The sequence below is a fragment of the Alnus glutinosa genome, chromosome 2, assembly GCF_958979055.1.
Source record: "Alnus glutinosa chromosome 2, dhAlnGlut1.1, whole genome shotgun sequence".
NCBI classification, from domain to species: Eukaryota; Viridiplantae; Streptophyta; class Magnoliopsida; order Fagales; family Betulaceae; genus Alnus; species Alnus glutinosa.
Genome location: NC_084887.1, coordinates 3,600,850 through 3,624,934, shown reverse-complemented (window position 1 = coordinate 3,624,934; position 24,085 = coordinate 3,600,850). Strand labels below are relative to the sequence as shown.

Genomic DNA, 24,085 nt, shown 5'->3' with positions numbered 1-24,085 from the left:
AAAACATATCATATTCCTACTTCAAAACATCATCATAATTGAAAATCTAAACTTCATTTAAGAAATCCTCATTACAGGAAAAATTTCTTGTATAACATTTTCCTTTGTGCAGATGTTTTCCAGATAGTCTTGGTGGAAAGCTTGCCAAATGAGAACATGGAAGCCTCGAAGGAGAGGAAGATGGGGAAGAGAAGGTCTTGCATGATCAAGAATAATCTTGTTTCGCTGTTTGTGAATCTGGTTGTGATGCTGCATTTTCCAACTTTAGACTTTGAAATTGGTTATGAAACTACATCTTCCTTCTCAGGAAGCGATGACAAGCTTAGACCAGAAGAAAAAAATTTGTGAAACCCTCCAACACGTTGCCCCTGGATATACAAGAAAAGAATGAGAAAGTTTTGTGAGAAAACTCTATGAGATATATATAAAGGAGAAATTTTTGAGAAAAGGGCACGTGTGTGGAGGAGACTATTATTTTGGGCCCCAGATATATTCGCAGAGATTCGCAGAGATTAAGCTCGGTACCGTAGCTTGAGATGGAAGTGCACCCGCTGATGAACTTAGTGAAAGCGGTAATCCGTCTCTATGTCAGTCTAAGTGCACTTTAATTAATTAGCTGACGGGGGCAGGGCTTTTGGCCACAGGTAAACTGCGTTACCTGCCCGAGGTCACAGCAATGACCGCGCAACCCTATTTACACAGGGCGTAAGAGTGTACAGGGGCATATTATGAGTAATAATTGATTTCAAACATATATTATATCTTGTGTATAAAAAATGAGTTTTTGACAATTGTTTTGAGGTTTTAAAGAAAAGAATTTAACTCAACTGTTTTATGGTTGAGGATTACCTTACTGAGCATTTTTCGCTCACCCCTTATTTTGTTTTGTTTTCAGGTTATGAACAGAGAGACCTAGGCGGCCGGGATGGGATCTAGGATTTGCATTAGATCATTGCATTTATGTTATCTTAATAAGTGCACTTGCACAACAAATTTGGTTTCTCTTTAAATTCTCAGTTATTGAATCTCTTTCAAAATTAAATTTTCTAAATAACTGTTTCCGCATTTATTAAAGCTCTGAGTTTTAAAATCTTTATGATTTTTAATTTATTTGAATCAGCATATTAGCTAGGTTGTTGGCAGACCTTACGAATCTTTGCAGTTTGGGGCCGTTTTGGTTGATTCAAAAGCCATAACGCTCGTCTTGAAGTCCTCTAGCTACCCTCCAAATTTCATAATTTTTGGACTCTATTTGATACCCGAAAACATCCGTGAAAAATTATACCTCTGAATAGGACGAAAATTCAGTTAAGTTATAATTAATGGGCCCATTTCGAATTCAACCCATTCCAATTGCTATCCACAAACCCAACCCACATTTCACATGTTAAATTCACATTATTCATTAATGGGCCATCTTTGAACTTAACCCAACCCATTCCAATTGCTATCTACAAACCCAACCCACCTTTGAGAAAATAGTAATTTCCTTGAGTGAGAAACTAGGCATAGTAGATTGGTCTAGCAATGAGAATGGTTAAATAATAATAATAATAATAATAATAATAATAATAATAATAATAATAATAATAATAATAATAATAATAATAATAATAATAATGTTAGAATAATATATTAAGGTTTGAGTGCATTGTGGTAGGTAAGTTTGAGTGCATTGTAGTAGGTAAATTTGAGTGCATTGTGGTAGGTAAGTTTGAGTGCATTGTGGTAGGTAAGGTTAATTCTCATCCATTGGATCAAAATGTGTCTACTTGATCCTAACCATTCATTCTCTTATAAATAGAACCCAAAATGGAAGACACAATACCCATCAAGCTTCACTCACACACACACCTAAGGCCAAGAGAGAAAATTGTGGGATTTGTGTAGTTTTGTGTGGTTTAAGGCTTGAAGTGTGTGCAAGGAAGTATTTTGGTAAAAGCTCGATTCCGATGCTAATGGAAAGTCCAAGTAAGGGACCCTCTACCCCTTCTCAAATTGTTGTGTTACTTTAATTATTCCTTTATTTGTATAATTGCGATTTGATTATTCTTGATTCGGTATTTCAAATTATTTTGTTACATGAAGGATTTGTCTTAAATTGGTTTTGATGTGAAAGTTATTGAGTAAAAATGATATTTTGGAATTTGTGATTTTGAGAAAAACCTCGGTTCTAAAGGACTTTGCAATTTTTGAGAATTTATTATTTTAACCGAGATGTGAAGTCAACTTTTTTGGAAGTGACAATAAAAGAAGAAAAAAAAAATTTGTGAAACCCTCCAACACGTTGCCCCTGGATATACAAGAAAAGAATGAGAAAGTTTTGTGAGAAAACTTTATGAGATATATATAAAGGAGAAATTTTTGAGAAAAGGGCACGTGTGTGGAGGAGACTATTATTTTGGGCCCCATATATATTCGCAGAGATTCGCAGAGATTAAGCTTGGTACCGTTGCTTGAGATGGAAGCGCACCCGCTGATGAACTTAGTGAAAGCGGTAATCCGTCTCTATGTCAGTCTAAGTGCACTTTAATTAATTAGCTGACGGGGGCAGGGCCTGTGGCCACAGGTAAACTGCGTTACCTGCCCGAGGTCACAGCAATGACCGCGCAACCCTATTTACACAGGGCGTAAGAGTGTACAGGGGCATATTATGAGTAATAATTGATTTCAAACATATATTATATCTTGTATATAAAAAAATGAGTTTTTGACAATTGTTTTGAGGTTTTAAAGAAAAGAATTTAACTCAACTGTTTTATGGTTGAGGATTTCCTTACTGAGCATTTTTCGCTCACCCCTTATTTTGTTTTTGTTTTCAGGTTATGAACAGAGAGACGTAGGTGGCCGGGATGGGATCTAGGATTTGCATTAGATCATTGCATCTCAATTACCTTAATAAGTGCACTTGCACAACAAATTTAGCTTTTCTTTAAATTCTCAGTTATTGAATCTTTCATAATTAAATTTTTGAAATCACCGTTTCCGCATTTATTAAAGCTCTGAGTTTTAAAATCATTATTATTTTTAATTTATTTAAATCAGCATATTAGTTAAGATATTTGGCAGACCTTACGAATCTTTGCAGTTTGGTGTATGAGAATGGACGAACCTAACCCTTAGCGGTTTGGGGGCGTTACAGTTTTGGTATCAGAGCAAAGGTTATAAGGTTCTGTAGACTTTAGGAGCTAGATCATTAAGATAGACTTAGTGGGGTAATGGGGAATCACATTCCGGCCTAGCAGAGTCCGTCCTTTCTTGTCTTGTATTCAGTGCTAGGGAATCATTCCCTATTTTTTTTAACACCCTATGTGCTAGACTTGTGAGAAAATGCATTATGGGAGATGCCGACTTGGACAGCCGGGTTGTTATCGGTGTGGTGGACCACAACACCTCGCTAAGGATTGCAGGGGAACAACGGAATACTACGCCTGCACGTGTATATACCCTAACTCCAGGTGATGTAGCAGCGTCAAACGAAGTAGTGACGGGTACACTTTTGATTTCATCCCACTAGGCTCTTTGACTCTGGTACAACGCATTCATTTATGTCATACTCTTTTTCACGAGACTATAACTTGATGTCTGAGTAGTTAGATGTAGACCTCGCAGTAGCTACCCCTGTAGGGAATTGCATCATAGCAGTTTGACTTTGTGAACCCTAGGATTGATCTTATTAAGGTTGAAGTCTCTAAGTTGGAATCAATACTAAGGAGTAAGTTATGATCAATATCAAAGTATGATAGGTTTTCAAGACCTGTTTAATTAAGTGTTAAGTTGTACAATCTTTCTCGAGGAATAGCAAATTGCATCGGTTATAAACCAACTTGTTTTGGATGGTTAGGTATTGATGACCACAATATTTTGAGGTATAGTCATGAATTATGGAATGCTTTTAAAGATATAGATTATAGAAATTCGGATGCTTAACATCTTGGCAGATTTATGGATATTAAGTCAATAAATATATTAAGCATCACATAGATATTTTATGTGCATAGAGAAAAATATTGAAGTTTAGAGATTTCTTGATTTACTGTAGGATGTAAACAAAGATATCTATGATCTTGAATCTGGTATCCTTTTGAAGATGGACACTTAATCTATAGATACTGATTCATGTGTTTTAAGGACATATAAGAGAATAAGTTGATCGAGTAAATTGATGATATTTGGGGCAATTATATTCTTGTGATCAGATAACTTTAGTGAAGTTAGAATATATTGAGAAATTATTGAAGTTTTCTAGAGGATAAGATAATCCACATGATAAGATGAATCTTTCGGAAGATCTTAAGTTTGAGAAATGCTCTAATTATCATATTTGAGGATTGATCAATGGTAAAATTGAATTGGATTGAGGTTAAGGTCGAATCCATTGACCTATGAGGATAATGATAAATTGAAGTCTATAGACTAATTTGAAGATAAAGGTAAGAGACATAATTTTCGTACACCCTTTTGAGGATAAGAGAAACAAAATCTTTTCAGGTAAGGGTTATTTACAAGATTTTATTTAAAGCTTTATACCCTAGCTGATGATGTAATACATGTACAATCGGAACAAATTTTTGAGCTATAAGAGATCAATTGAATTGACTAGAGGAGATAGCTAACTAATTGAACATTGGAGAATTCTATAGACTAAGAATTTACTTGAGGAATTTATTTTTGCCTCCCACTAAGCTGCATTTGAGGATGATTGAGGTAAACCATATCTTGATTTATAGTTTGATGCTTAGTGTGATTTCCCTGATGTGATCTACGTGTTTGAGGTCTAAGGAATGAACGACTATCGTCTACTTGAAGATAAGAATAGGTTATGATATACCACTTATATTGATGCCTAGTTGAATTTTAGGAAAGTGAGTAATGCTATGTGATAGACAAAAGGAAGTTGTTCCTAAATCAGGCTACAGGAATATGGTAATTGATTGTAATATTAGATGTTGATAACACATTGATTTTTTTTGAGATGACTGATTTAATGAATTAGATATTAAGTGAATGTCTGATTCCTAGCTGAACACATTTGAGGTTTATCCGATTAACCCTAGAATATAAAGGAAAGATATGTTATGACTAATGGGTATCTATTATTCCAAATCTGGTATCTTTGAAGATAGGTGTATAAAGCGTAAATTACTGATTTATATATATATGAGGAAATTAGTTGATCAAATGATTTAATGATTTTTGGAGAGATTATTTTCCCTATGCATCTGACGAACTTTGGAGAAGTTTATATATATTGGAGGTCTTTCTAGAGCTTAAGTTAAATAAAATTTTGATTATGTGATTCATTGATTTTCTTAGATATCCTTGCTTGGCGGATAAGTTTATAATTAGCAAATCTGAGTATTGATTGACTGCATAATTAAATTGGAGTAGTACTAAGGTTTTAATCTAATGAAATTTGAGGATGATAGTAATTATGCAGGAATAAGAAAGAAGATCATGATATCATACAAGAGTTATACCTTAGCAATAGGTCGAAATGAAATAACAGTTCAAAGGATTATAGCAACCTTAGGAGAGTTTTAGAGATAAGAACAGTACGTAGAGAATAATTACTGTCTTACAAGATAGACTACTGGTGATTCAAAGAAAACATAGACTTGCCAATAGGACATTTTCTGCTTCATTCCCTGAGAGTTCGGTATGCTTATACCTGCGAGTATTTTATTATACTACAGTTAGTTATTTATTTTGTTAGTAAAGAACTGCTAGATCAAATAGAATACCTGGCTAAGCCTCAGAGCGGAAAACCCTAAGGTTTTGGACCGCAAGCAAGAGATCCTTGTGTTGATCTCGGAGACGATTAGTGTTCTGCTCCAAATCAGTATATCTCCTTCCCAGGTCATTCGCATATGAGTCTACAAGTTTCTTGAGCTCTTTATTTTCTCGTTGAAGAACCCGATTCCTTCGCCTATAGTCCATGTACATTCGCTGCAAGGTCAAAATTTGAGCTTTTAGTGCTTGAATCTCATTCCCTCGAACTTGCAGACGTCGAGCCATATTTGAAACAGAAGAGGCACCCTGAATACTGAATGCCAGAGAGTCATTAATGGCTTGGTCATCAGTCCTATCTGCCAATAATTTTTCATCTCGGGGAGTTATGATGCCTTGAGCCACGGATGCAGCTACTGCATCACTCAGCATCACAGAGTCATTGGTCATAAGACGACCTTTTTGAGATAGGAATAATGGGCGCCAAATTTCTGGTTGTACTACAGGCGCGGCATTCAGATCAAGATTATTTTGGGAAGAGGAAGAAGCCATTTTTGGAAAACTCAGGAAATGAAAATATTCCTCAAAGGACCTGAAGGAGAAAAGAAAGAAATGAAGCGGTTATTCGAAAGATCTGAAAGGAAGAAAAGAGAACTTAATCAGTGAACGAGACGCAGTCTAATCAACGTCATTCTGAGCACGACCGCCACTACCACTAGTAGACAGCTCTCGAATCGCGAGCCCTCTTTCTTTTTCGGCTTTCACCCTTTTCACCTTCTCGAATTCCGAATTCACCCAAAGACTTTTTCGGATTCATCGCCGCACTTTCCACAACAAGCAGTCGTAGAGGGGCATCCCGAGAATGAGCTCATAATATGAGCTCATTCTCGGGATGCCCCTCTACGACTGCTAGTTGCGGAAAGTGCGGCGATGAATCCGGAAAAGTCTTTGGGTGAATTCGGAATTCGAGGAGGTAAAAAGTGAAAGTTGAAAAAAAAGAAGTCTCGTAATTCGAGAACTGTCTACTAGTGGTAGTGGCGGTCGTGCTCAGAATGACGTTGATTAGACTGCGTCTCGTTCACTGATTAAGTTCTCTTTTCTTCCTTTCAGATCTTTCGAATAACCGCTTCATTTCTTTCTTTTCTCCTTCAGGTCCTTTGAGGAATATTTTCATTTCCTGAGTTTTCCAAAAATGGCTTCTTCCTCTTCCCAAAATAATCTTGATCTGAATGCCGCGCCTGTAGTACAACCAGAAATTTGGTGCCCATTATTCCTATCTCAAAAAGGTCGTCTTATGACCAATGACTCTGTGATGCTGAGTGATGCAGTAGCTGCATCCGTGGCTCAAGGCATCATAACTCCCCGAGATGAAAAATTATTGGCAGATAGGACTGATGACCAAGCCATTAATGACTCTCTGGCATTCAGTATTCAGGGTGCCTCTTCTGTTTCAAATATGGCTCGACGTCTGCAAGTTCGAGGGAATGAGATTCAAGCACTAAAAGCTCAAATTTTGACCTTGCAGCGAATGTACATGGACTATAGGCGAAGGAATCGGGTTCTTCAACGAGAAAATAAAGAGCTCAAGAAACTTGTAGACTCATATGCGAATGACCTGGGAAGGAGATATACTGATTTGGAGCAGAACACTAATCGTCTCCGAGATCAACACAAGGATCTCTTGCTTGCGGTCCAAAACCTTAGGGTTTTCCGCTCTGAGGCTTAGCCAGGTATTCTATTTGATCTAGCAGTTCTTTACTAACAAAATAAATAACTAACTGTAGTATAATAAAATACTCGCAGGTATAAGCATACCGAACTCTCAGGGAATGAAGCAGAAAATGTCCTATTGGCAAGTCTATGTTTTCTTTGAATCACCAGTAGTCTATCTTGTAAGACAGTAATTATTCTCTACGTACTGTTCTTATCTCTAAAACTCTCCTAAGGTTGCTATAATCCTTTGAACTGTTATTTCATTTCGACCTATTGCTAAGGTATAACTCTTGTATGATATCATGATCTTCTTTCTTATTCCTGCATAATTACTATCATCCTCAAATTTCATTAGATTAAAACCTTAGTACTACTCCAATTTAATTATGCAGTCAATCAATACTCAGATTTGCTAATTATAAACTTATCCGCCAAGCAAGGATATCTAAGAAAATCAATGAATCACATAATCAAAATTTTATTTAACTTAAGCTCTAGAAAGACCTCCAATATATATAAACTTCTCCAAAGTTCGTCAGATGCATAGGGAAAATAATCTCTCCAAAAATCATTAAATCATTTGATCAACTAATTTCCTCATATATATATAAATCAGTAATTTACGCTTTATACACCTATCTTCAAAGATACCAGATTTGGAATAATAGATACCCATTAGTCATAACATATCTTTCCTTTATATTCTAGGGTTAATCGGATAAACCTCAAATGTGTTCAGCTAGGAATCAGACATTCCCTTAATATCTAATTCATTAAATCAGTCATCTCAAAAAAAATCAATGTGTTATCAACATCTAATATTACAATCAATTACCATATTCCTGTAGCCTGATTTAGGAACAACTTCCTTTTGTCTATCACATAGCATTACTCACTTTCCTAAAATTCAACTAGGCATCAATATAAGTGGTATATCATAACCTATTCTTATCTTCAAGTAGACGATAGTCGTTCATTCCTTAGACCTCAAACACGTAGATCACATCAGGGAAATCACACTAAGCATCAAACTATAAATCAAGATATGGTTTACCTCAATCATCCTCAAATGCAGCTTAGTGGGAGGCAAAAATAAATTCCTCAAGTAAATTCTTAGTCTATAGAATTCTCCAATGTTCAATTAGTTAGCTATCTCCTCTAGTCAATTCAATTGATCTCTTATAGCTCAAAAATTTGTTCCGATTGTACATGTATTACATCATCAGCTAGGGTATAAAGCTTTAAATAAAATCTTGTAAATAACCCTTACCTGAAAAGATTTTGTTTCTCTTATCCTCAAAAGGGTGTACGAAAATTATGTCTCTTACCTTTATCTTCAAATTAGTCTATAGACTTCAATTTATCATTATCCTCATAGGTCAATGGATTCGACCTTAACCTCAATCCAATTCAATTTTACCATTGATCAATCCTCAAATATGATAATTAGAGCATTTCTCAAACTTAAGATCTTCCGAAAGATTCATCTTATCATGTGGATTATCTTATCCTCTAGAAAACTTCAATAATTTCTCAATATATTCTAACTTCACTAAAGTTATCTGATCACAAGAATATAATTGCCCCAAATATCATCAATTTACTCGATCAACTTATTCTCTTATATGTCCTTAAAACACATGAATCAGTATCTATAGATTAAGTGTCCATCTTCAAAAGGATACCAGATTCAAGATCATAGATATCTTTGTTTACATCCTACAGTAAATCAAGAAATCTCTAAACTTCAATATTTTTCTCTATGCACATAAAATATCTATGTGATGCTTAATATATTTATTGACTTAATATCCATAAATCTGCCAAGATGTTAAGCATCCGAATTTCTATAATCTATATCTTTAAAAGCATTCCATAATTCATGACTATACCTCAAAATATTGTGGTCATCAATACCTAACCATCCAAAACAAGTTGGTTTATAACCGATGCAATTTGCTATTCCTCGAGAAAGATTGTACAACTTAACACTTAATTAAACAGGTCTTGAAAACCTATCATACTTTGATATTGATCATAACTTACTCCTTAGTATTGATTCCAACTTAGAGACTTCAACCTTAATAAGATCAATCCTAGGGTTCACAAAGTCAAACTGCTATGATGCAATTCCCTACAGGGGTAGCTACTGCGAGGTCTACATTTAACTAGTCAGACATCAAGTTATAGTCTCGTGAAAAAGAGTATGACATAAATGAATGCGTTGTACCAGAGTCAAAGAGCCTAGTGGGATGAAATCAAAAGTGTACTCGTCACTACTTCGTTTGACGCTGCTACATCACCTGGAGTTAGGGTATATACACGTGCAGGCGTAGTATTCCGTTGTTCCCCTGCAATCCTTAGCGAGGTGTCGTGGTCCACCACACCGATAACAACCCGGCTGTCCAAGTCGGCATCTCCCATAATGCATTTTCTCACAAGTCTAGCACATAGGGTGTTAAAAAAATTAGGGAATGATTCCCTAGCACTGAATATAAGACAAAAAGGGCTGACTCTGCTAGGCCGGAATGTGAGTTCCCATTACCCCACTAAGTCTATCTTAATGATCTAGCTTGTAAAGTCTACAGAATCTTATAACCTTTGCTTTGATACCAAAACTGTAACGCCCCCAAACCCACTAAGGGTTTGGTTCGTCCTTTTCCATTTAAAACTCCAAAGATTCATAAGGTCCGCCAAATAACTTAACTAGTATGCTGATTCAAATAAGTTAAAATTTTAAAACTCAAGGCTTCAATAAATGCGGAAACGATGATTTCGAAAATTTAATTACGAAAGATTCAATAACTGAGAATTTAAAGAAAAGCTGAATTTGTTGTGCAAGTGCACTTATTAAGATAATATAAATGCAATGTTCTAATGCATTCCTAGATCCCATCCCGGCCGCCTAGGTTGCTCTGCTCATAACCTGAAAACAAAACAAATAAGGGGTGAGCACAAAAATGCTCAGTAAGGAAATCCTCAACCATAAAACAGTTGAGTTAAATTCTTTCTTTAAAATCTCCAAAACAATTTAATTATCCAATGCAGTTCAAAACATATATATCACTTATCACTGTTTACAAAAGATAATCTTCTTTAAAAGAATTCTCTCTCAAAACATTGAATCCAAACAACTGTCCAAACTCCTTGTGTCAAATCATTTATCAATTTGAAATTTAACTCTCAATAACCGAGTTAAAACCCATTCTTTTATACACAAGATATAATATATGCTTGAAATCAATTATTTCTCATAATATGCCCCTGTACACCATTACGCCCTGTGTAAATAGGGTTGCGCGGTCATTGCTGTGACCTCGGGCAGGTAATGCAGTTTACCTGTGGCCACAGGCCCTGCCCCCGTCAGCTAATTAATTTAAGTGCACTTAGCATGACATAGAGACGGATTACCGCTTTCACTAAGTTCTTCAGCGGGTGCGCTTCCATCTCAAGCAACGGTACCGAGCTTAATCTCTGTAAATCTCTGCAAATATCTCTGGGGCCCAAAATAATAGTCTCCTCCACACACGTGCCCTTTTCTCAAAAATTTCTCCTTTATATATATCTCATAAAGTTTTCTCATGAAACTTTCTCATTCTTTTCTTGTATATCCAGGGGCAACGTGTTGGAGGGTTTCACAAATTTTTTTCTTCTTTTATCGTCACTTCTAAAGAGGTGACTTCACATCTCGGTTAAAATAATAAATTCTCTAAAATTGCAAAGTCCTTTAGAACCGAGGTTTTTCTCAAAATCACAAATTCCAAAATATCATTTTTACTCAATAACTTTCACATCAAAACCAATTTAAGACAAATCCTTTATGTAAACAAAATAAATTGAAATACCAAATCAAGAACAATCAAATCGCAATTATGCAAATAAAGGAATAATTAAAGTAATACAACACAACAATTTGAGAAGGGGTAGAGGGTCCCTTACTTGGACTTTCCATTAGCATCGGGATCAAGCTTTTACTCTTCTTGTATAGTTTCTTAGCTCCTTTTTCTCAAACCAATCGGTAGAAACGTAGATCGGGTTTCGTATATCACGTTACCGAAGTCAGATTTGAAATTGAACGGCTAGATCTTCATAGATCATGATTTTTGTACGAAAAATCAAAAGAGGAAAACTGAGAAAGAGAGGCTCTGCCTCAGGCTGAATGCCTCGCAAGACGCAATGCGTCTCATTTTATTGAAGGGCCGCGCCTTTCGTTTTCTTCTTTTCTTTTCTTTTTCTTCGTCTTTTCTTCTCTTTTTCTTCTCTTCTTTTTCTTCTTTCGTCTTCTTCTTCCTTTTTTTCTTCTCTTCTTTTTCTTCTTTCGTCTTCTTCTTCCTTCGTTTTCCACGCTTCTCCCTCTTTTCCTTTTCTCTCTTTGTTTCTTTCCTTATTTCTACGCTTCTCCCTCCTCTTGATTTCCTTTTCTTTGTTTTCTTTAGTTTTTCTTTTAGCATGTGGGGCGCAGGTCGCCCCACATGTTTTGAATATAAAAATATATATATATATATATTAATCTATTATTATATAAAAAAAAATAGCCCCACATGATATATATATATTAATCTATTATTAATCAATTATTATATAATAATAACCCCACATGTTTCAAATCTATCAGATTGATTAACGCGTTTCTATTGCAGCTCATGCCCGTGATTCTAGGGACCGACGCAAGTTGATTACCTTATATATTACTAATAAATTATATATATATATATATATATATTATAAAAATTTGGGATAGCCACGTGTGTGGAGGAGATTATTATTTTGGCCCCAGATATATTCACAGAGATTCGCAGAGATTAAGCTCGGTACCGTTGCTTGAGATGGAAGCGCACCCGCTGAAGAACTTAGTGAAAGCGGTAATCCGTCTCTATGTCATGCTAAGTGCACTTTAATTAATTAGCTGACGGGGGCAGGGCCTGTGGCCACAGGTAAACTGCATTACCTGCCCGAGGTCACAGCAATGACCGCGCAACCCTATTTACACAGGGCGTAATGGTGTACAGGGGCAAATTATGAGAAATGATTGATTTCAAACATATATTATATCTTGTGTATAAAAGAATGGGTTTTAACCCGGTTATTGAGAGTTGAAATTTCAAATTGATAAATGATATGACACAAGAAGTTTGGACAGTTTGTTTGGATTCAATGTTTTGAGAGAGAATTCTTTTAAAGAAGATTATCTTTTGTAAATAGTGATAAGTGATATTTATGCTTTGAACCGCATTGGATAATTAAATTGTTTTGGAGATTTTAAAGAAAAGAATTTAACTCAACTGTTTTATGGTTGAGGATTTCCTTACTGAGCATTTTTTTTGCTCACCCCTTATTTGTTTTTGTTTTCAGGTTATGAGCAGAGCAACCTAGGCGGCCGGGATGGGATCTAGGAATGCATTAGAACATTGCATTATGTTATCTTAATAAGTGCACTTGCACAACAAATTTAGCTTTCTTTAAATTCTCAGTTATTGAATCTTTCGTAATTAAATTTTCTAAATAACTGTTTCCGCATTTATTAAAGCTCTGAGTTTTAAAATCTTTATTATTTTTGTTATTAAATTCAGCATATTAGCTAGGTTGTTGGCAGACCTTACGAATCTTTGCAGTTTGGTGTATGAGAATGGACGAACCTAACCCTTAGCGGTTTGGGGAGTTACAATGGCACTCCCCATAATTTTGAAATTTTATTTTCTATATTATATAATTAACTAAATCTATATATTTAGGCCAAATTTATCGTTAGCAACAACCCAAATTTGCCATTAAAAATTTAGGCACGAGCAATAACCTTTAGGAGAAACATAAAGAAGTTTTTAACGCAACAAGGCCAATAACATAGAAGTTGAAGTGGCACAGCTATGACAGAACGTCGGGTTCTATTTTAATAAGTGTTTGAGGTAAAAATTGAAATATATTAAGAACTAATTATTTTGTTTCTTTTCGTTTGCTTCTTTTTGTTAATACTAAATGGATACTAATTTTATTTTTTACCATTATCGATCTTCAATTTTAATATATTTTTTATTCTTACTTTGATCCTCCTATCTTAATTGGTACATTTCTCATTCATACTTTGACCCATTAAATCCGATTAAAATTTTTAACCTCGTCTCTGACAGCAGAAATATCCTTAACAACAATAACTATCTGCCAATCAGCAATGAGGGATGGATTCTTAATAACTGTGATTACAACCAGAGAGTCTCCCTCCAAGTTAAGAGGAAAACTACCAAAACAAGAAGCTACACCCACAGCAAGAATAGCAGCTTTTGCTTCACCAAACATTGACATCCGAGTTAAATCCTTTCGGCACAATCAGCAACAATATTGTTGGGAAATATTCCCAACAATTAGGAAATGGGCTTATTTAATTATCACAAGCCCATTCACTTATATTAATCTCAAAAAATCAGTTACATTAGAAGGTTAAGGCTTAGGCCCATCAAGAAACGAAGGCTAAAGCTCCTCAATAATTTCATAATAAGCCAAAATTATCTTGGGAGCATCAAATTCTTGGATACTCGGACTGCCTGTATCCCAGTGTGATGGAAAGGAAGCTCGGGGTCAGAAGATCAGTTTCCACCTAATCCGGAGTGAATTGTTGAAATCTTGTCTATAAATAAAAATAAACCACCATGTATTCTTCAAAGAATTTTATTATTATACAAACTTAATTTGAATTCTCTCCAAAAAAACTAACTTAGGCATCGGAGTGGGTCCAGCTAGCACCCCCGACAAGTTTCTTTGATATTTGTTGTTTTGTATGAGAGAATAAAGGACTTTTACAAAAGCTTATGCCACTGTACCGAAAACTGTCTGAATAAATATCATCACCCCTTTGATTACTAACAACTGCAGCAATAACAGCAACGTCAAATTTAAATCACTTTCAAGAATCCAGAGTGAGGGGCCTCCCAAAGATTATCCACATGGGCATCACTCTCCCAAGCTTTCTCATGTGATTATTGAAAGTGAACTTTGATGTTACTGTTAGATTTTCCATGTGATTTGTTGCGTGATTTAAAGCAATAGGATTGATGTTTAACCCCAACTAACAATATGTTGGGATGCCACTCTCATTATAGGTCACCTTAGTACGTTATAAAGAAATGGAATTTTCTTTCAAATTGAGTTGAAGAAAATTTTTGAATTCAATCTATTAATTTAATGTATGTTGTTAAAGCATATCATGTTTTGTAAGAACAAATAATCTAGGGAAGAGTTGAGAAATAGAAAGAAAAACACTGATAATTAAGGTGGTTCGACCTATGACCTACATCCACACATCAAAACTTTTTTGTTCGCTTCATCTTTCCTTGTTTTATTTTATTCAATACGTACAAGACGTACTCAATTTATAGAGAAAGAGTCTGATCGTTACAAGTTCTTCTACTTTTACACTAAGAATAATAAATCTAATTTATCATCTTGTAACTCTTGTCTATTAAGTGCTTGTAACTCTTGCTTCTTAAATTTTTGTAACTCTCGTTTTAATATTTTTACATAACATGTGATTCTTAGTTTCTCACATGCATTACAAAAAATACACATAAAAATCACATATTTTAAAGGCAAATGATAATTTAATAGACTAAATTAAAAAAAAATATATATATATTACGAACCCCCGTTTGGAGAAAAACTTGGCCATGTTAGCTTCAGCCGATTATCCAACTTCATAACCTATACAATTTACTTTTGTTTGCCTGGATTGATTATCATTAATCTTAGGAATATGTCAAAAGCTGTGGTCAAATATATTCATTGCTTTTTCTTTTCGGTGGGCTGCTTGAAACTTTCTATTGCTTCCTTTTTCTTTTTCTTTTTGTCAAAAAAAAAAGAAAAAAGTTTTTAGGTCATCCGACGCACTCATACCATTATATCTTGATTTTTGCCGGGATAGTTTTTACTACTAACCTTTAACAAATTGATGGGAAAGTCACGTAAAATTTATCAAATTAGTCATTAAAATGTAGACCGTTATGTATCATTTACTATATTTACAAATTGATGTACAATGATGAAACTAGTACCCTCCAATCCTGTAGCAAAAATAAAATTATCAAAAATGCACGTTTTTAGCTCTTAATTTTGTTAAGAAAACATATTTTGGGTTTTGTTTTTCAACTTTGGCTCATTTAAAGAAAATTTTATTATAGTCCGGCTTCCCTGAAATCAACTTTCTAGTTTCATTTCTGCTGACGTGACAATTTACATGGTATTTTTACATTAATTACTAAAATATAGACTATCGTGTAGCAGTCTATGTAACATTTATTTTTATAAAATATAAAATGCCAAGTAAATTTATAATAGATTACGATAAAAATTATAATACCCCAAAACATCTCCCTTATATCCCACGCACTTTATATTGTTTGCCACGGTTGATTATCCTAGGCTTAATCTAATTAGTAATATGTCAAAAGTTATGGTCAAATATACTATTCATTGCTTTTTTTTCTTTACGGAAAGCAGCTTGAAACTTTCAATTATTATTTTTCCGCCCTTTACCCAAAAGGCTTGCTTTTTTTCTTTTTTCTTTTTTTCTTTTTTAAAGGTAAATGATTACGTTAATAGAAAACAAAGAAAAATGGGTGGACAACCCAACAATCAGCCCCAATATAATTAGAATAGTGCGAGTAACCAAAAATGAAAAGAAAACGTGTCAAATGAATAACACGGCCCTATTAAATTATTGGTATAAACACCAAGAAAAATTATTATCAATTAAAGCGGTTAGAGATAGTGTACAAAAACGATACAACCAAAAAGCACAAAAAAGAACATGAACTTTGAGAGGTCTCTCAACTCTTCCTAAACTCCCACTAAGAAACCGTTGCAATAGCAACACTAGAAAGAGAACCACAACAACAAGCAAAGAGTCTGGATCAAAGCCACAAACGGAAGACACCAGCACAGAGTTTGGATCTAGACATGACCATAAGCAGTGTCGCGTGGATCACACACACGATGGAACAGCGTGTGGCGAACAAATGCATAGGAGGAGGCACCGGGGAGCAGAGCAGGCCGCAGAAAGGGATGGTGAGGTGTGTGCATGAAGAAAGGTGGGGGAAAGCAATAGATTTGACTCCTAAGATGTAGAAAAGATTATGATCTGTTTGGGTGTGTAATTATGGAATGACGTAGGTTAGAGTCTATCTACGACTATTTTAAAAAATACGATTTTAAAATTTTGTGATTTGAAAATATAAGTTTTAAAAATGCAGTTAAGCATTTGATAAAATTATGATTTGGCCTTTAAAATTGTGTATTTTTTAAAATGCACCCCCTTGAGTCCTTGACTGCAATTTGAAAACCCAAAATTTTTATATTTTCAAATCACAATTTTTTTAAATCGCACTCATAAACGATACATTTTTTGTGATTTTGTTTAAAATTACACTTTTAGTTTGCGAAAACGTTATATCAAACACACTTTAAAAACACATAACATAGATCATCGGAGCCTCGTAGGCGATGGATAAGATGACGTAGCGGAAGACTAAGGTAACTAATTAAATAACAGCGTCTTTGATTCTGCAAGGAGAAGTGTCTTTGTCTTTTATCCAAAAAGATTAAACGAGCCCGCAGGCTAAAAGAAATATAAAACTCCGCAGAGTGTTTGAGATAAAAGTCTCTAATTTGATAATAATTCAATTGATTCTTTTACATAATACGCAAGCCTATTTATAGAAGATAATTACTTGTAAAGAAAGTAAACATAATCCTAGTAATAATAATAAACTTAATCCTGAAATGGAAAAATAAATAAAGCAAATCTAGTCCTAGTAAATAAAGAAAATAAATAAAGCAAATCTAGTCTTAGTAAATAAAGGAAATAAGTCTTAATTGTAAATTAGAAAATAAAATAAAATCCTAACTTGACGATTAAGTTTTTTCTTTTGTACTTTCATTGTCTGAGAACAAGTAAACTTCTATTTAAACTGTTTTGCTTCAATATTATTTATGACATATTTTCAATTTTCGTTTTCATCAAAAATATTAGTAAATTATGTCCTACATCGTCGAGCTTTCCTAGAGGCACAAGTTTTTTTTTTTTTTTTTTTTTTTGGTAAATTCACTATTGGATTGGAGGGTGAATTTGCACGATTTTTTATATGAAAATCAACCAAAGAAAAAATATGAAGACAATAAAACCCAAATATTTAATAAATAAATAAATATTTAAAAATAAAAAAGAAAAAAAAGGCAATCGGATAAAGAGGAGTGGGAAAGTACATTTTCCATACTGCAGAATAAGCTTGGAGCGCAAGCCGGGAGAGAACTTTTCGTGGGGAGGAAGCTTTTTGCGGTCAAAAAAGTGAAAAAAAAAACATTCATTGCTTTTTCTTTTCTTTTCTTTTCGGAAAGCAGCTTCAAACTTTGGGTTTTTTTTTTATTATTTTTGTTTCAAAAGATTTCTATTGCTTTGAAAACTATCAAAAAAAATGGCAGTAAAGAAAGAGATATTTCACACGTTATAGGCAGCTAGAGCCACCTTAGCTTTGACGACAAAAGGCACCAACATAGCTGGCAACCTTAACTCTATCTCAAATTATCGTTATCTAACTCCCAAGAGTTCACATCAAGCAAATGACTCTATATATAGTTGAGTACACCGATTAGTTGTTGTATACCATGAAATTAAAGTCATGCACTTTCTCCTCCAATTTTGCAGATCAAAAGTATATTACATTTAAATAAAATATCAAAAGTTATATCATTTTTGAGTTCGTTTAAAAAAAAAAAAAATTATGATATCGTAGGTAAGGATGTACATTTTTTTTAAACGCGATTTATCGTTGTGTTAGTAAAAACTTAATTGAATTTTTAAAAATCACGTTTTAAAATTGCTATTTTTTAAATCGCACGTTTTGAAACTGCAAATTCAAACGTACTCTTAATAAGGGATATGTGAAATTAACAGCATTTTAATAAGCTTATCTACTACTTTACCTTTGATAGAATATTAATTAGATGATTAAATTCAACATTTTTTTATTAGTTTAAACTTTGAGAATAAGATGTAATTTAGCATAATATCATAACAAATGTATTAATCCCAACTTTAACTTCATAATTCACGTCTTATTTTAATTAAATTTAATAATCTTGTTACTACCGACCTAATAAAAGATTTGACTTAGGTGCTGTAAGAAAAACTATAACAAATGTGCTGTAGTTTCTTCAATGGTTTAAATTTAATTTCAAATTTTTCATGAGAAAGAGAGTAAAATTAAATCTTGACCATTGAAAAAACTACCGCACATATGCTGTAAATTTTTTTTTTATAGCACCTAAACCAAATCCCCTAATAATAATTTCGTTCTTTGAAATCAAAGAAATAAACATAGCAATTGGGCCTTATAGTCCGTTTGACCCTGCGATTTTGCAAGCAAAAAATACAATTTTAAACAAAATCGTGAAAAATATATCTTTTGAAATTGCTTTAATTGTATTTTTAAAAATCATTTTTTCTAACATTATGTATTTTAAAATCATTATTTTTAGATCTCACATTTAAACCGTTAATTCAAAAATGGACCCTTAGAAGTGCAAACTTCCGAAGGACCATGTGACTAAGATGAAACGTCTCTCTCTCTCCCTCCATTATGATGTGAAGGTGTTTGATGTAATGTAAACACATCGATGGCCATGGGTGTCACCCATAGTCAAACATTAAAGGCAACATTTTTGGTTGGGAGCTTAGCTCGTTGGTTGTCACCCATTAATATTGACAGGTACTAAAGAAAGAAAGAAATAGAGACAATGGGGTCGGTCGGTCCACATGCGATCGATGTTGAGGCTTCCAATTGTTTCTATGGGAAATGACCTAACCCATGTGAAGAGATGCCCTCTTCTCAATCTTCAACAACCCTTATATCATGGAAACATATGCAAATCCAAAGTTAAGAAAGTCCCAAAAATAGTGCCCCCAATTTTGTAGGACATGTCACATGCACCCATGACCCATCACCACCACCACCACCACCACCACCCTTTTCCATAGCCCACGTGTATATGTATATGTGTTTGATTTGATTTCTTTCATTTTAGTAATCCCACGTATCTATTCAAATATCCTTTGGTTGTTAAAATAATCAAAGTGTTAATTATACAATTGTATTGCATGTTCTATTTAGCTGAAAACAATTAATGGTAGATGAGGTAGGGTAAAAAAAAATGTAATCAAATCCTATAGATTAATTATGGTAGATACTTAATTAATGCTAATATACCGAACGTATTAAATTGACATGTGTTAATTAAAACTGCACATAATTCTCGCATGCATTTTTAACAGAATATGTAAATTAACATGTATTCAAAGTAAAAGTGATTCTTGTATGCATTTTTTAACTGAGCATGTGAACTGACATATGTTCCAAATATATATGATTTTCACATGCATAATAAATTTACGGAGACAGACCGCATTTAATGGGTGTTCCCCGTCAACACTTGCCTTACCAAGCTCCCTTACTAAGGACATCCGACTTCAACAAAAAGTAAGAAAAATCATAAAGCATGCACGTTATTATTACATACTCTCGTTTTTACACTAATTATCCATTTTTTCAAATTCACATTTATTAACTTAAGCATCGGAAGTAGTTCCTTCACCACCTATGTCACCATGATCCTTAGCCATCTTGCAAGTCTCCAGTATCGAAACTTTAACGTGTAGTTGCTGTATCAACCTGTAATACACATATCAATGTAATAAATTAAATAAAAAAATAATTAATTAACTCCTATATATATTGTCTAGCCGCTAGGACCGCCAGTCTGATATCGTAATCCGTGAACTTCATTATATATTGGTAGCAACGCTGGGAAAAGACGCGGTTCGTGAACCACTCCCTTGTTTTGGGGGGTGAATAATAAATATTAGACTATTTAATTAGTACCATAATTACTTAAAGATTAAGGCAGTTTGCAATGCATATGCTAGTAAGCTTCCTAAACGAGTTGGACCACCTCACCACCCAAACCAAAAAAAAAATTAAAATCTTTAATTAATTAGGTTAATTTGATGTTAACGGTTTCTTTTTCTTATCAATTTGAACGTTGAAAGTCATTAAACCTTTTTGAATATCCAGAGAAAAACTCCTCAGATTATATCAATCATTGAGAGTAGACATTTCTGCCTCTTCATGGTTTGTGAGGAACATATACAAATATTGCAGTGGTTAGAGACGTTGAGATATATCATATAACCCAAGTACTCATGGTACCCTTCAACTAATCTTCAGTTATCAGCTAATGGAGCAGTAGGGTTTGTTAAAATATAATTAAATTTATTATTTTTTATCGGTTTATATTTTTAGAACAACCGATATGATTTAACATGGTATCAAATTAATTAAATTTATGATCATTTCTTATTAATTTAAGTTGTTAACTAGGTTGACTAATTACCATTGCCACTAGATTAATGTTTTTCTATGTAAAGTATTGTTAGAGACAGTGACTCATATTTGAAACGAGAAAGTAATATTGCAGTCACTACTAAAAAAAAATTAACAGCTTGTTCTTATGAACATAGGCACACTTTATGTGTGTTGAAAATAATCCTACTCCAAGTCGAATTGGGGTAGTAGTCCCAATCCGGATTTAATAAGGACTCTTTAAAGAATATATATGATCAATAGTCCAACTCCCAGTTGAATGAGGATAGGACTCAAAGACCAAATCAAACTCCAAGCACTCATAGTTTAAGAGGCAGAAAGACCTCGGCGCCCGACTCAACAATGTTTGAAACCAACATAAACTGTAATTAAATTTTCTAAAGATTAAGGTAATTAAAGTGATGTCTTGCAATGACCACCCCGACTTTTGACGAGTGATTTGCTTGTCATAATGCATTTTAAAAAAAATACGTGAGAATTATGTGCTTAATTAGGTACATATCAAATTTAATAAACTGAATTTGATAAATTTTTTCCTACACAGTTTCGAGAAAAACTTTAATCCGAATTAACGGACACAAAGTGAAAACTATATAATCAATATAAAGATTAGGGTAATTAATTAAAGTGGTGGCTTGCAATAACCACCCCCGGCTTTTGAGGAGTGATTAGGGCCCTTAAACTTAATTAACATGATTATTGCTTGTCACTATGCATAAAGCTAAGCATACTCGATCTCTGGAGTCTGGACTGATCACAAGGAATCTAATACAACGAATTGAACAGTAAATTCGATTTTTAAAAAAAAAAATAAAAAAAAAAATTTAAATAAAAAATGAACAGTAATCTAAATAATAAATGATATTGATCGACCGTTAGCAGGTGTCTTGTGCATAAAGTACGTCCCCGGTGGACCAGCAATATAATTATAACGTACACTTTCGTCACAAGCTAATAGACGGCTCTCTGCTAAAATATTCACAAATTACAAAGACAAAAATGGTATCCACAAGCTTATTATATGTGTGGTGTTAGTCTCAAGCAAAGAGAATCTCATCACCTCCTCGCTACTAATACCCCGCCGCAACAACCGCTACTTCATGTGCTTTCTCTCTACATATATCCTTCTCTCTCTCTCTCTATCTCTCTGTCTGATCTCCTTGCAATTTCATAGCCAACATGGGAATTTGCTTGAGTAACACAAACACGTTACTACTACAAGATGAGAAAGCTGAAGAGGTGGTTGAACAAAGAGAATCATTTGCAGCAGATGATGGGAAGAAGAAGAAGAAGAAGATGGTGAGATTCCAACTCCAGGAAGATGACAGTACTGTTGGGAGAGGAAGAAGTGATGATCATGGGGTTCATATCCAAAACATGGGAATTTGCTTGAGTAACACAAACACGTTACTACAAGCTGAGAAAGCTGAAGAGGTGGTTGAACAAACAGAATCATTTGCAGCAGATGATGATGGGAAGAAGAAGAAGAAGAAGAAGAAGATGGTGAGATTCAAACTCCAGGAAGATGACAGTACTGTTGGGAGAGGAAGAAGTGATGATCGTGGGGATTCTGGAAGTGGGGTTGTGAGGATTCGGGTGGTGGTGACTCTGGAAGAGTTGAAACAACTTCTGGATTGTAAGGACAGCTTCAAGCAGTCTTCTGTGGAGCAATTGGTGAGTGCGATGAAGTTGAGAGGAAGGAGGGTTTCTGCTGATCAAGTTGATGATGGATGGAGGCCTGCTTTGGAGAGCATTCCAGAGGACCCTTGACGATGATCAACTAGTTTCAGTTTGTCACTAACAAGTTCTCTCTCTCTCTCCCCCTCTCTCTCATATATATATCTGAGTTGTAAACAATTTTCATTGTATATGATGTAGACTTTGATCACCATATCATTGTAGTAATTGGAACTTATGTAGATCTACAAATGGTCCGTGATTCATAGTGCTTTTGGCACTGCGATTTTGCAGACCAAAAATGCGATTTTAAACCAAATCGCAAAAGATGTATCGTTTAAGAGTTTATTTTTAAAAAATTACGATTTAAAAGAGTTTGCACGATTTTAAATTGCAAGCCAAACTAGATTCTTGGTGTTCTATGCAAAAACATTTAATTGAAGAGTTTTGTAATATCAGCTATATGTTGTTGTGCATCAACTTCGATCTTTCTCTAATGAAAACGCATATCATATCTATGTCCAAAGTGCAAGAACTTATCAATGTGCTTTGATTCTTGTTCTCTTCCTTAATTTTTTGTGAATTCTCTCGTTGAGTTCGATATGTTCGGGTGCTTGTAATTTGATTTTACAAGGTACCCAACACCGGCCAACTTATCGAGAGCTTGTGAGGATATCAACTATTTGGGCTTTTGGGGGTGTTGCAGAGGAGCTCTTTGATTTGAGAACTTCCAGTTCTTGCTCTGTGCTTGATGCATCAGATCCTCCAAGTTAAACATTCTTACATTCGTAATTTTTTTTTTATGGGCAAGATGAAATTCACTTTAAAAAAAAAAAAAAAAAAAAAAAAAAAAAAAAAAAAAAAAAAAGGATAGAAGAGGATGGGGTGGGGACCCTACAAACACCCCCAGTAAAAATCCATAAAGGATTTAGTGAAAAAATTGAGAATATATAGATATATATCATATATGGGGGGGCAAAGAATTGACCGGGTACAATGTTTTCTCCGCTTGAACCCAAGACAAGGGGTTGCCAAATTGGCAGTTTTTGAAACAGCCCAAGAGATGAGTTGCTTGTAGAGCCACCTGCTATGGCAACAAGGGAGATTAAATGCCATAACAGGAAAGATTGCCTCGAAATTGACTGGACTGAATGTACTAAAAAAGATCTCTACTACGACATAGTAAGAGAGGTGCCCAACAATTGCTGTGTGGAGGACAATGGGATCATGCATTCTCCATAGGCCAAAAGGGGTGACACCTGCTAAAGAAAGTCAAAGAAGGTGGGGAGAGAGAATGAATAGAATTACTCGGACACAAAAGAGCCATAAATTTACCAACTTGTGTGGTAGCGCATGACGCCCACGTGCAACGAGATAACACGTGAAATGCACTCGCAGTTTGTGGAGGGCACGGTTGATGAAGGGGCCGAATGTGGCGGCAGAGTGAAGTGCGATAAATAGGGATTCAAAAGGGGGCAGGGAGGGAAAAAAAATTAGGAAAATTGAGAAAGATGAGGGAGGGGGAGGGGGAGGAAACGAAAATC

The 24,085-nt window shown here is 34.5% G+C and overlaps 1 protein-coding gene and 2 long non-coding RNA genes across 3 annotated transcripts; 2 read left to right on the top strand and 1 right to left on the bottom strand.

Annotated features, from left to right (window-relative positions):
• The first annotated feature begins 1,716 nt into the window (after positions 1 to 1,716).
• Positions 1,717 to 12,928, top strand: LOC133860696 (uncharacterized). Its single transcript, XR_009898905.1, has 2 exons — positions 1,717 to 1,971; positions 12,796 to 12,928. It is a non-coding gene; the product is annotated as an uncharacterized LOC133860696 (long non-coding RNA).
• Positions 10,199 to 11,838, bottom strand: LOC133860695 (uncharacterized). The gene is made up of 2 exons (XR_009898904.1): positions 11,383 to 11,838; positions 10,199 to 10,369 (listed from the first exon to the last, which is right to left on the bottom strand). It is a non-coding gene; the product is annotated as an uncharacterized LOC133860695 (long non-coding RNA).
• An 8,917-nt stretch (positions 12,929 to 21,845) lies between the features above and the next one.
• On the top strand, positions 21,846 to 22,947 carry LOC133860767 (uncharacterized). The gene has a single exon (XM_062296378.1). The coding sequence runs from the start codon at positions 22,044 to 22,046 to the stop codon at positions 22,632 to 22,634; it is 591 nt and encodes a 196-aa protein (XP_062152362.1). The 5' UTR covers positions 21,846 to 22,043; the 3' UTR covers positions 22,635 to 22,947.
• Positions 22,948 to 24,085: the final 1,138 nt, after the last annotated feature.

Bases quoted from the DNA above. Each gene is read 5' to 3' on its own strand.
- LOC133860767 (XM_062296378.1), top strand. From the start codon at position 22,044: ATGGGAATTTGCTTGAGTAACACAAACACGTTACTACTACAAGATGAG.